General features: G+C 36.1%; 1 protein-coding gene across 1 annotated transcript; it reads right to left on the bottom strand.

The window, feature by feature from the left end:
- Nucleotides 1–7,719: 7,719 nt before the first annotated feature.
- On the bottom strand, nucleotides 7,720–14,488 carry LOC148630166 (RWD domain-containing protein 3-like). The gene is given in 6 exon segments (XM_088562132.1): nucleotides 7,720–7,932; nucleotides 9,914–10,026; nucleotides 10,540–10,879; nucleotides 10,881–10,983; nucleotides 12,119–12,219; nucleotides 14,347–14,488. Coding segments are annotated over 5 exon segments (744 nt in total). The 5' UTR covers nucleotides 12,192–12,219; nucleotides 14,347–14,488; the 3' UTR covers nucleotides 7,720–7,817.
- Between the last annotated feature and the right edge of the window lie 57 nt (nucleotides 14,489–14,545).

The raw sequence follows: 14,545 nt of genomic DNA, 5'->3' as shown, positions 1-14,545 counted from the left end.
CGTAGACCTATCCCTAGATCTAACCGTATCCAAGACGTAGACCTATCCCTAGATCTAACCGTATCCAAGACGTAGACCTAACCCTAGATCTAACCGTATCCAGGACGAAGACCTTACCCTAGATCTAACCGTATCCAAGACGAAGACCTAACCCTAGATCTAACCGTATCCAAGACGGAGACCTAACCCTAGATCTAACCGTATCCAAGACGAAGACCTAACCCTAGATCTAACCGTATCCTAGACGAAGACCTAACCCTAGATCTAACCGTATCCAAGACGAAGACCTAACCCTAGATCTAACCGTATCCAAGACGAAGACCTTACCCTAGATCTAACCGTATCCAAGACGAAGACCTAACCCTAGATCTAACCGTATCCAGGACGAAGACCTAACCCTAGATCTAACCGTATCCAGGACGAAGACCTAACCCTAGATCTAACCGTATCCTAGACGAAGACCTAACCCTAGATCTAACCGTATCCTAGACGAAGACCTAACCCTAGATCTAACCGTATCCAGGACGAAGACCTAACCCTAGATCTAACCGTATCCTAGACGAAGACCTAACCCTAGATCTAACCGTATCCAGGACGAAGACCTAACCCTAGATCTAACCGTATCCTAGACGAAGACCTAACCCTAGATCTAACCGTATCCAGGACGAAGACCTAACCCTAGATCTAACCGTATCCAAGACGAAGACCTAACCCTAGATCTAACCGTATCCAAGACGAAGACCTAACCCTAGATCTAACCGTATCCTAGACGAAGACCTAACCCTAGATCTAACCGTATCCAGGACGAAGACCTAACCCTAGATCTAACCGTATCCAAGACGAAGACCTAACCCTAGATCTAACCGTATCCAAGACGAAGACCTAACCCTAGATCTAACCGTATCCTAGACGAAGACCTAACCCAGAACTAACCGTATCCTAGACGAAGACCTAACCCTAGATCTAACCGTATCCAGGACGAAGACCTATCCCTAGATCTAACCGTATCCAAGACGAAGACCTAACCCTAGATCTAACCGTATCCAAGACGAAGACCTAACCCTAGATCTAACCGTATCCAAGACGAAGACCTAACCCTAGATCAAACCGTATCCAAGACGAAGACCTAACCCTAGATCTAACCGTATCCAAGACGAAGACCTAACCCTAGATCTAACCGTATCCAAGACGAAGACCTAACCCTAGATCTAACCGTATCCAAGACGAAGACCTAACCCTAGATCTAACCGTATCCAAGACGAAGACCTAACCCTAGATCTAACCGTATCCTAGACGAAGACCTAACCCTAGATCTAACCGTATCCAAGACGAAGACCTAACCCTAGATCTAACCGTATCCTAGACGAAAACCTAACCCTAGATCTAACCGTATCCTAGACGAAGACCTAACCCAGAACTAACCGTATCCAGGACGAAGACCTAACCCTAGATCTAACCGTATCCAGGACGAAGACCTTACCCTAGATCTAACCGTATCCAAGACGAAGACCTAACCCTAGATCTAACCGTATCCTAGACGAAGACCTAACCCAGAACTAACCGTATCCAGGACGAAGACCTTACCCTAGATCTAACCGTATCCAAGACGAAGACCTAACCCTAGATCTAACCGTATCCAAGACGAAGACCTAACCCTAGATCTAACTGCATCCAAGACGAAGACCTAACCCTAGATCTAACCGTATCCAAGACGAAGAACTTAGCCGAGATCTAACTGCATCCAAGACGAAGACCTAACCCTAGATCTAACCGTATCCAGGACGAAGACCTAACCCTAGATCTAACCGTATCCTAGACGAAGACCTAACCCTAGATCTAACCGTATCCTAGACGAAGACCTAACCCTAGATCTAACCGTATCCTAGACGAAGACCTAACCCTAGATCTAACCGTATCCAGGACGAAGACCTAACCCTAGATCTAACCGTATCCTAGACGAAGACCTAACCCTAGATCTAACCGTATCCAAGACGAAGAACTTAGCCGAGATCTAACTGCATCCAAGACGAAGACCTAACCCTAGATCTAACCGTATCCAGGACGAAGACCTAACCCTAGATCTAACCGTATCCAAGACGAAGACCTAACCCAGAACTAACCGTATCCAGGACGAAGACCTAACCCTAGATCTAACCGTATCCAGGACGAAGACCTAACCCTAGATCTAACCGTATCCAAGACGAAGACCTTACCCTAGATCTAACCGTATCCAGGACGAAGACCTTACCCTAGATCTAACCGTATCCAAGACGAAGACCTAACCCTAGATCTAACCGTATCCAAGACGAAGAACTTAGCCGAGATCTAACTGCATCCAAGACGAAGACCTAACCCTAGATCTAACTGCATCCAAGACGAAGACCTAACCCTAGATCTAACCGTATCCAAGACGAAGACCTTACCCTAGATCTAACCGTATCCTAGACGAAGGTCTTACCCTAGATCTAACCGTATCCTAGACGAAGACCTAACCCAGAACTAACCGTATCCAGGACGAAGACCTAACCCTAGATCTAACCGTATCCAGGACGAAGACCTAACCCTAGATCTAACCGTATCCAAGACGAAGACCTAACCCTAGATCTAACTGCATCCAAGACGAAGACCTAACCCTAGATCTAACCGTATCCAAGACGAAGAACTTAGCCGAGATCTAACTGCATCCAAGACGAAGACCTAACCCTAGATCTAACCGTATCCAGGACGAAGACCTAACCCTAGATCTAACCGTATCCTAGACGAAGACCTAACCCTAGATCTAACCGTATCCTAGACGAAGACCTAACCCTAGATCTAACCGTATCCAGGACGAAGACCTAACCCTAGATCTAACCGTATCCTAGACGAAGACCTAACCCTAGATCTAACCGTATCCAAGACGAAGACCTAACCCTAGATCTAACCGTATCCTAGACGAAGACCTAACCCTAGATCTAACCGTATCCAGGACGAAGACCTAACCCTAGATCTAACCGTATCCTAGACGAAGACCTAACCCTAGATCTAACCGTATCCAGGACGAAGACCTAACCCTAGATCTAACCGTATCCTAGACGAAGACCTAACCCTAGATCTAACCGTATCCAGGACGAAGACCTAACCCTAGACCTAACCGTATCCTAGACGAAGACCTAACCCTAGATCTAACCGTATCCAAGACGAAGACCTAACCCTAGATCTAACCGTATCCAAGACGAAGAACTTAGCCGAGATCTAACACTAAATCTTACCCTAACCCGTGACTTATAACCCTCACTGTAACACTTATCCTAACTTTTACCCTAACTCTCTTCAGCCCGGTCTATTTTATGTTTACTCAACAATAACTTTACCATAACCTTATCCTAACACATTATCTAGCTTAAAACTGTGACTATTTGTAGTTTGTTTTTTTAGGTCTAGTCTTCACTTTTGTTCTGACAATTTTTCTATTGCAGACCCTAATCTTCATCAGTCCCGTCTGTTCTATGTAAACCCTCCTTAACCCTAACCCTAAGTCATGTGACTCTGTATAATGTGTTCTTTAGGTCTATTCCGTATCATTGTGCTGACTGTTTTCTCTTGTGTAACTAACTCTTATCCCAAGGCTTACCCTAACCCTATCCCCGATTCCTACTCTAACCTTAATCCTTTTTCTGTTTGTTTTTCTATTATCTATTCCTAGTCCTTGACACTAACTCTAACCCTAATCTTTGCTGTGGTTGTTTTTCTATTAACTAATCACTATCTCTAATCCCAGGTCTCTGGTGTTTTGTTTTCGTATTGTTCTGATTTATTTTCTATTATTCTCACCCTAATCCTAACCCTGACTCTTAACCCTATATAACCCTAACACTCTGTTCTGGTAGTTTTTCTATTGTGTTAACGCTAACCGTAAACCCAAGTCTGTAGTGTTCTGTAAGTCCAATTCGTATTGATGTGATTCATTTTCTATTTTTCTAACCCTAACTCAACTCTAACCCTAACCCAAGTCCTACCCCTAACTCTTTCTTTCATGACTTCTTTCCCCTTTTACTCTTTATTGTTTTTTTGTTACATCTAGTACATTGCGTTATTTATCTTACATCTCATAAACACTTGATAAAAAGGAGTTTCTTACGCATCAATAAAATATCGAATAAAAAAGGTTATCTTCCAATTTGTTTATGGTGACATTCCTTGTGCTCCCCCTTTTTTTTCCTATTACATACATACAGCTTATGCGTTATGCCAGATTCTGTTGAATTTACATGGATTTTCTTATGTGTTAAACTTCTTATAAAAAGTAACCAAGGGAATAAAGGTTATAGCGGTAATCAAAAGAATGTAATCCTGGGACAAAGACCAGACATGGAAAACAGACATACACAACAAAGAACAATAAGTAACTAAAATCATATATACAAAGTAACAAAAGCAAATGATCAACTCGGACTCCACTAAAAACTAGGAGCATGGACCATGTGCACCGATAAGGAAAGCGTCCTCTGCTTGTCTAGAAACACCCGCAGAGTTGCTCATAAAAAGTGAAGTCCAGGGTAGACGAAAGAGGAAATGAAAACTATGACACGTTGAACAAATCAATTTTCATGGCGCAGATGGATACACCGTAACGATCCACGAGTTCATGATGACGACCATAAAACTGCTGTAGTGATGACTTAAATCTTGTAGCAACATAACCCTGTTCCAGAAGCCTATTTGTTAGAATTCTAGCGCGATACAAAAAGTCTGTGTAGTTTCGACAAGCTCTGGCATAACGTATGAGTTGTGATATGAACACTCCATACGCAGGTGCTGACGGGATGTTGCCACAGATGAAAGAAAAGTTGACAATTCTGAATGAAAAATCATCACGTTTGTCGTAAAGTTTGGTAGTTTTCCTTTACCGTCGATTTCTAAGTGTAGGTCAAGATATGAGGCTGACTTCAGTGTCTGTAGTATCCTTTATCTCAAGTTCCATCATAAGTTCTTTGGGGTAGATGCGATGTATCATATCCCCAAAATTAGTATTAGCAACTAGATTAAGAAGGTTGCCACAAGATAACGTCATCACTTTAAAGTTTTAGGTCGACAACATGAACTCGTTGATCGTTACATGATGTTGCCGTCTCCACCATTACAACAAATTTGTTCATAATGTCGTAGCTGTCTTTTTTCGCTTTGCATACATGAGCAACTAGGCGGAGGTTGCTAGAGAAATAGAATTCCATACACCAAACCTGTCTCCGGGTTACTCATTTATTTTTCACATTCTATTTGAACTCATTTAGTCAATTAGTGTCATTCATGCTGTTTTGTCTGTTTTCTTGGTCTAGTATTAGTCCTATATACTTACTTTTTAGCATACATAAAAAATCGTTCCAGTCACATCAGGACCCAAGGTAACAATCTGCTGCGAGTGGCCGTTCATGTCAAAATAGCGTTATTTTCATGTAAATGTAATTTTCTGTCTATCTAGATGCCTCATGCAAGTATGTAGATGCTTCTTACAAGTATCTAAGATACTTTTGATAAGTATCTAGAGAGTTGTGAGAAGCATCTAGATGCTCTTGCGAAGTATCTAGATAGTTATTAGAAGCATCTAGGTGCTTTTGCGAATAGATACTTATATTTAAGAAGTATAGAGATAATCTTGAGGAGTTTTTTGTATATCTATATTCTTGTAAGAAGCATCTAGATACTTGTATGAAACAACTAGATAGTTGTGCGAAGTATCTAGATAGAAAATTACATATAGATGAAAATAACCTTATTTTGACATGAACGGCCACTCATAATCTGCTGTTCATAACTTTTGTTTGTCTATATTTTCCGCTTTGTAATAATTTGAGACTCCTATTTTGGAGTGCAAAGCACAGAAGACCGTGAAGGAGATTCTTCAGATGGAAGTGAAGTGAAACGTTTCGGCGATGTGGGAAGATGTGTTTAATTTCCATCTTTCTGTTTAATTGAAATAAGTCTTCATTGTTTAGATTTCGGGGTTCGAACATCTATCTACAAAGCAGCAACATACTCTTGAACAGGTAGCACAGAATTAACTACAATTTTACCCTCTTTACTTTCTTCAAACCAACGTTTTGTACCAGTTTTCTGCATCACATAGTTTTGCCGCTTCTTTTTGTTATCTTGTCTTTCTTCTGTACATAAATGTCGAACAAGTTTTCATTTACTTCATGGCGAAGTTGGCTATTTACTTTTCATACAAGAAGTTATTGGCCATCGAGAAGGGGTGCATAGATCCAGGATGAAAATGGGACACTTCTGCTTAGAGGAAGCATGGCGTTGGCCTCAGAGGGAAAGGGGATACCTTATTGTTTTGACAGGTCGGGGCTGGACTGTTGTTTGAATGCCGTCTATTTTTTTTGCAGATAATATTGCCACTTCTTTATTCTCTTTTTGTTGAAATTTTGTATTCATGTTTGTACCAAAATATTAATCATGACCACAAATGACCAGACTACAAGTACATGATTGAATTTCACCCAAAGTGAATAAACCAAACGCTAAAGGTATTTAGTCATGACGGAACGCAAAAGATTAATCTTGGTCATTTTATAAAGAACCGGCAAAATAGCAAAGCTTAATTGGATTGTTTATATTCTTTGCAGAAACTTGAAATATGTATGTTCCAAAGGTAATTCTGCAAAGTGCCTAAAATCTTATCTAAGTAAGAGAACACAATTGAACATCCACTATGACTCTCAGAAAAGGTTCAATTCATGGACCTTTGCTTTTTGTTTTCATCATTTTAAAATCACTTATAGGTGGCTAGAATGCTGATGACACTGCTTTGCACATATCCATGATATTCTGAGAAACACACAACTGAAGAGCTTCATGGGTGGCAGCATGATAAGACTGCAGCATGTTAATCTCTTTTCACTTTGGGCAAGTGTGGACACAATACTAGTTTTAACACACATAACCTTACAGATTTACACTTCATTAAACATGGACATAACAACTGGTTTGGACACAATATAGCCCCAAATTTGAAATTCAATAAAAAGAATTTGCAAAAAAGGACAAAAGACGATTTTTTGAGGTTTGATCCCTTTACATGAAATGATCGGTTAGCTTTAAGCATTACCCACTTTCCGATTCAGACATTGAGGTTCATTACAAGACTATATAGGTCATATATATTAGCACACCCAGATATTTATGAATATTCATTGCCAGCTGCTTAATCTGGTTCGTAAACTGGGTCCATGGTCAATATCAAAAACGACCCAAAGATGGCCACAACATACTTTTTTTAGAACATATCACACACATGTCTATGCATGTTTTTGCTTGTATTAGAACGAGAAGTTTACATTAAAAGATAAAATGATCGGTTAGCATTGAATTTATGTAATATTACCCAGTTTCCGATTCAAACACAGGCGTTCATTACAATTGATTATATAAAGGTCAAATATATAACCAGGACACTGATATCTATATACAGCCATTATTGCCAGTTGTTTAATCTTGTTCTGGATGACTGAAAACATTCTGGTCATAAAGGTTACAAAAGAGTATGCAATAATATCAAAGGAACCAAGATTTTAACACAAGTCACCCGATTTTAGAGCATATCACATTTGTACCATTTCGGATGTTGAAAGTAAGCCAAAATCAGTGACGGTGAACATTTGACGATTAGCGACTTTGACGACTTCAGTCTTTGATATTAACTTCGTGATTCAGTCCTACAAAATAAAACTATAAGACATTGAAAGACCCCTCAGTTGTTAAGGCATGTTCATCTTCATAAGAAGAACCAATACATTATATACACTTGTACATTAAAAATGTTTTTCATTAGGTCACAAATATACACCTTTAATGAAAATAGAGAACATTGAGGATAAACCAAAGTCAGAGAAAACATTCTTCACTTCTTCAGCAGTGTTACAGTCCATCACAATAAAATCAGAAAACCTGAAAGAAATGTTTACGATGTATTTTATGCTATCTGCCACCAGATGTCATTAAGTACAATATTGTATATGTTGTAAGTGTGAGTGTATGAGTGTAAGAATAACTCAAAGAGTGTATATGATGTAAGTATGAGTGTATGATTAACTCAAAGAGTGTATATTTTGAAAGTGTGAGTGTATGAGTGTATGATTAACTCAAAGAGTGTATATTTTGAAAGTGTGAGTGTATGAGTGTATGATTAACTCAAAGAGTGTATATTTTGTAAGTGTGAGTGTATGAGTGTATGATTAACTCAAAGAGTGTATATTTTGAAAGTGTGAGTGTATGAGTGTATGATTAACTCAAAGAGTGTATATTTTGAAAGTGTGAGTGTATGAGTGTATGATTAACTCAAAGAGTGTATATTTTGAAAGTGTGAGTGTATGAGTGTATGATTAACTCAAAGAGTGTATATTTTGAAAGTGTGAGTGTATGAGTGTATGATTAACTCAAAGAGTGTATATTTTGTAAGTGTGAGTGTATGAGTGTATGATTAACTCAAAGAGTGTATATTTTGTAAGTGTGAGTGTATGAGAGTATGATTAACTCAAAGATGTATATGTTGTAAGTGTGAGTGAATGAGTGTTTGATTAACTTTATGAGTGTATATTTAATCTTTCCTGTTGAGAACTGCAGATTTTAATGAAGAATGGTGCCCTTGTTTTTTTTTTTGGACATTTTATTTTTTCAATTCTAAAATATTCCTTTTAAATTATTGTCGATTTTAGAATAATTTTGTGGTCTAATAATACTCACACAACGCAGGAGACTTGACATGTGTGTTATTTAATGGTGATGCAATTTTCGCTATATTGGCAATAGATGTTGAGACACAAAATTTAGAGTTATGTACACTTCCAACAGTGCTTGCACCAAAATGGCCATGTTTAGGGAAGGCGCAAACAACTAAGGTAGGAAGGGGAGTAGGAAACAGACATATTTTTTTGTCTTATTTCTCCCATGAAATATATGGTTATTTTGGAAATTAAGTCACCCATTTTCACAACTAAAACAAGAAATGTTTCACCTGTGAACAAAATCCACTTACACAATATATTTCTTACTGCATACAATTTCTTAGGTTATAAAAAAAATTATATAAAAACCTAAAATTAGTGTGTTATAAAGTGGGGAGTATTTGGTCTGTTTTCACTTTTGTGTCCTGATTTTTACCACAGATATAGCAAATATTAAATCACTGCAAAAATAACAAGAATATTTAAAAGGTACTAGCATTCTAATTGGGTTCTCATTCACGATGATGAAGTATTCTGATTTATAAAATATGTCTTACGGGTATACCTCCAATAGAAGTATTCTACATATTTATTGAATTACATCTTTATAGTCCATTTTATTTCTATAGTATATTGAAAAAAAATCCTTATAAATCATGTTATGAGCAGAATTTTATTTTTTTTACCAAACTCTGAAAATATTAACCAAATAAAAAGCTTTGCAGAGAGCAGAGTGATATGAATGCAAGCAGTTGAGCTCTGTTAACTTGGGACAAGTGTGGACACAACATTATTTTCTGACACACTTAAACATAGGGACTTACTGTCATCATGGACAAAACAAGTGGTTTGGATAAAATATTACACAATATTTTGAAATTCAATTTAAGTGAAAAGTTTTATTTTTAAGCTGGTTTCATGGATCACTTTGTATCCTAAATGGCCTTTTTTAAACTTTGCAGTTTTTTAGTACCAGTAAACATAGGTTAAGTTCAATTTTCAGCAAAATCCAAAATGTAGTTTTCAAGTTTTTTGCCATCCAAATTTTTCACCATTATATGGCAGGGTATCACTTAATGTTCCATTAATGCCACATTCTTTGTTATACCAGTACTATAGAAATCAAATGGACTTTAAATGATACTTATTATGGCCTAACAGCTATAAATTAAAAAATCTATAATTGAACATATACAATGTATTACCTCGAAGAACCTGTAGCAGGCACTTCACACAATACTGACATCATTTTTTCTTTACAACTGCGGCCATGAGAGTCGACATCCACATTGACACTTTTTTGTCTCACAATGTAGTCCTGAAAAGAACATAAGTAGACAGTTGATCTTTACACCAGTATTTGCAGCAATCAACAAGCAATGAACTGAGCAAGTATATGAGTAAGGTTTATAAATACAACATGTAATTGAGTAAAATGGTTCCTTACTGAGTTGACATCACTAATATTCAATATTAACACTGAAGTCCATTGCAGAGAACTAAGTCTAGTGCTGTTTGTTTTTTTTCCAAATATCCCTACAATTCAACATACCTTAGGCAATAGAAATTCACAGAAACTGAATTTTCAATTGTACCAATGTATGATATATATTCATAGAAAGTAGTTATGTTGAAACAGTTCAGGAAAAATTTTCTTCATTTATCTGTACATGATGTTTAACTTTCATATTAAGTTTCATCAAAATCTGATCATGTTCAGCTCGATACTGGTGATACCATTTGTTTTACATTTTGTACCTGTCCACATTAAAAAGTTCTTGAAATAAATGCTTCGTTTAACAACTAAGTCTTGATAACAAATTTATCTTACCTTAATACCTGCATGACTGCCTTGTAATAAGATAAGAATAAGTTTTCCATAGAAGATAAGTCTACCTTGAAGATTAAGTTCTTGTGTCCATTTTTCTATGGTTTTAATATATTTTGTTTTAGCTCTCATATGATCCAGAGTCAACAATGCATTCCAAACAATATCAAGTTCTGTACTCACAGCATTGTCATATCCAAAATGGATCTCTGTACCATCTAATTTCTCCTTTATACAGTTTACTATATTAAACAGCATAGGTTCACCAAGATATTGGTGTGCAATCTTGTCAGCATCTTGACGAATGGCAGTTATGGCATCACGTGAGAGATCTGAACAGTCCAGGATAACTTTCTGGTACCCTAATATCTATTGTTATTTGAATCAGTTTGTCATCATTTCTCCTTTGTCTAAGATTTACACACAGTTGCTTTCCATGTCCACAATCTGAGGAAAAACAAAAAAGAAAGAATTCAATACAAACCATTGAATAGAAAAAAGAATGGTATGGTGATACACAACAAATGCACCAGCATATAACCAAAATGTAAAATAGTCATAGATGATTTTATGACTGCCTGGAGTCTATAAACTATTGAAAATAGGCTGCCATAAATAAAAGCATGATTTCACTGAGGGCATATGTCCAAACCTTACAAGAATGACTTACTAGAATACCTTCACTTTTAATACAAACATGTTTTTTGAAGTACATACATATATATTTATTATGTTATACAACTGTCTGAATGTCTATCTATCCACACCTCATAAGATCACGCAACATCACTTTATATAATTTTTACCACCTTCAGGAAAGAATGTGAGCAGGGAAGCTCACCATGATGGTTATGGGACTTTTAACAACAAAAAGAGGAAGCACACATCTTATCTCTTTTGGAATTCAGTGTCCAAGGCTGTTTTCTGATTAGGCCGCCCACTGAATCCCTTATCAATGCCACAAATTTCATTCTGGAACCTCAATGGGTGGCCAAATCAGAAAACAGCTTTGGACACTGAATTCTAAAAGAGATTAAGTCATATAATGTGCTACAGCAAAGCTAAAAATCAAGGTTTGAAAGCACTGTAAGCAACAGACATCCAAAGATGTTCCAGAGGTTGGAACACCACATTTTGTCTGAAAATTTTGTTAATTTGGTGCCTTACTAGTATTGGGATAATAAAATGCCCAATAACAGCCTGAAACCTTCCCTTGTTCTGGAAACCCATTTCAAAATTTATCCACCTACTGTGGAGTGTATTATACCACATGAATTCAGATGCCCTATTCTTCTAATAACAGAGAGCATGATTCACCGCATAAAATTATACCTTGTCCCATCAAGGATTGAAATCTCAACCTCTTGGTTACATTTCAGTAACAAAGTGGTTTGGTTTAAAAAATAATTCATTAGCCAAGTCAATATACTGGCTATTTAAATTCACTACCCACATTAGATAATAAACAGGCTATTCAAATACAGTACTTACTACAAGGTACTCTGGTAAGACATCCGCCAATATTTGCTTTATTTTATTATTATTTTTTTTACAATTAGGTATTTTAATCAAAGGATTTTACCTAAAAGTTTAAACTCTCCTGGCTGACAATAATATGATTGTAATCCTTCTATCTCATCCTCAATTTCTGACATCCCTCATTATATTTCTGCCATTCAAAAACTGAAATACAGATATTAAAAGCATTAAGTGTTAAATCAGATATGCATATCAATATAGGCACTATATTGTCTGATGTGAGGTCATCACTTAACATAGTATTTATCAATTCCTGTATACTGCCACTTATCTCATGTATCTCTTGAATGTGTTCCTTATGAGAAAATTATTATATACCTTCAATAAAAATACAAATTGTGAGAACAAATTCAAGGTTTAACACAATTAAACTGGGATCATAAACCTGTATGTTGAAGAATAAAGACATAACACAGAAAACACATAAAATAGGTAATAGAAACAATACTTAGTTATAGTAAAAAATCAAACTGTAAAATTCCTGTGTAAAACTCCCGCCTTTGCATTTTTGACATTCATCATACCTGCCAACTGTCACTATTTACAAGGGATTTCCCCCATGAGAGCTTCCAAGCTGATGTTTTCAAAGAGCAATTTTGTCTTCAATACTTTTTCCCCTGACAAAGGCCATTAGGCCGAAAATTTGGGCTCACATATATCAATTTGTTTTTTTCTTTTTTATTCATATTTTATTTGTATTTAATTCCTTTTTTACCATTTAAACGTGGCTATTGTTCACAAATTCAATATTCTTATTGACCCTTAATTTGAGTCTTCATGACGTATAGATAAATATCTGCCTTTTCAATGGCAAGATTATGTGCAATTATTATCATTTTACATATTGAAGACCTCTCAGATCTTCTATTTAATAGATCCACATAATTAATTCATATACCTTGTAAAACATACATGTATGTTCTAAAGAAGACTAATTTTGGGGAATCAGTTATTCTTTAACATTGTAGCTGAAGAGTTATATCATTCAACCTCTGTTTGATACTGGGTAATACATTTTTTATCAACATATCATTTAAATGTACCGTACATATGAAAGTTCAAGATTATCAAATAGATAATGCATATTTTTTACCCAGAGGATTGTAGATTCTGTTGCTTTTAATATTCAATGATATTGAAAATTATGTAATGTTAGCAACAGATTGACATTTTTATTAAACAATAACTCTTATAAAAGAATGACATTGACTTCCTCTTTCATCTCAAATTGTTTGAGCATCAGAAATAATCTACTATAAATGATAACATATACTGTATCCTCATGATTATGTTTCATACATGCATATTCATTTTATGTAATATTGTTAATTATAACTGTTCTTATGACGTTCTGTACAATGGGCCTTGGCCATTTATTGTTGATGAGTTTGTGCCAATAAATATTGAATTGAATCTGAAAGCTAGTGTATTTTTATTAGACATGAGGACAGAGGTGGTTCCAATAAACATAATTTTGGTCTTTAAGATCATATCTACATCCCACATTAGAAGACCTGGCAATGATCACCCAAAATTTCTTCAATATTAAAATTTCATGTGAATTTTTTCAATTTATGATGTGTCTCTGTCATTTATATCAAACCCCCACAAAACAACAATTTGAATTTGCATAAATATAGTAATCTCACAAAATGAATGAATTTGAAGTCCATTTAAAAGGTTTTATAGTAAAATGGTAAAAACACCTAAGAACATTTTAAAATGTTGGCAGGTATGATTCATACTTGTATATGTTCATGAACCTTCTGTATATGAACATTTTTTTAATCATTGTAATCGTTGTTTTAAACTTTTAACTTGTATTAATTTTTTCTACCTGTGAGGGAGTATAATTATCTAATCTTATCTGTACAATCCCTGAAACATGCATAGCTCAAAATCGTCATGCATTGTGGAAATGCCATATGCAGTTTCGAAGATTGACACAGATGCACATCACGTTATTGAAACTCTCATATATTCCAACTGTTGGAGACAGGAGCAATATCAAACAACATGGTGTTCATTATTAACAACGTTAAATGTTTTATGAGTACAAATAGCTTATAGTCCCTCATCATTAGCTAAGGTTAAGCCTACATTGGCTACATTCATATAAAACAAGTTCAGATTGTAGATGAAGTTTCATATATGTCATGGTTGTGTGATCCTCAACCAAACTACCATTTACTACATAACTCGTTATTAGTTAAAGCCTGTCTCGAACCACATGACTAAGGGGGGTTTTAACAGTTTAAATTAATGCCTTACTTATCTCTCTACAACAGCCTGAACAGGTCTATGATGTTTATGAAGTTTATTATTATATGAATTTTTGTTGTGCGAATTAGGTGAGAAACAAAAATATTATCATTTATATAGTATCTGCGATGTCTACCCTCTCAATTTAATCTTCCGACTTTTTGAATGCTTGTGATTTCAGTGAGAATGACAAAACCTGGCAAAGGGG

Source organism: Perna viridis, chromosome 1 (assembly GCF_037379345.1).
Source record: "Perna viridis isolate PV_CMFRI_1.1 ecotype Kerala chromosome 1, ASM3737934v1, whole genome shotgun sequence".
In the NCBI taxonomy this organism is placed as follows: Eukaryota; Metazoa; Mollusca; class Bivalvia; order Mytilida; family Mytilidae; genus Perna; species Perna viridis.
Note: the sequence above shows the minus strand (reverse complement) of the source record. Positions and strands in the feature narration are given on the sequence as shown.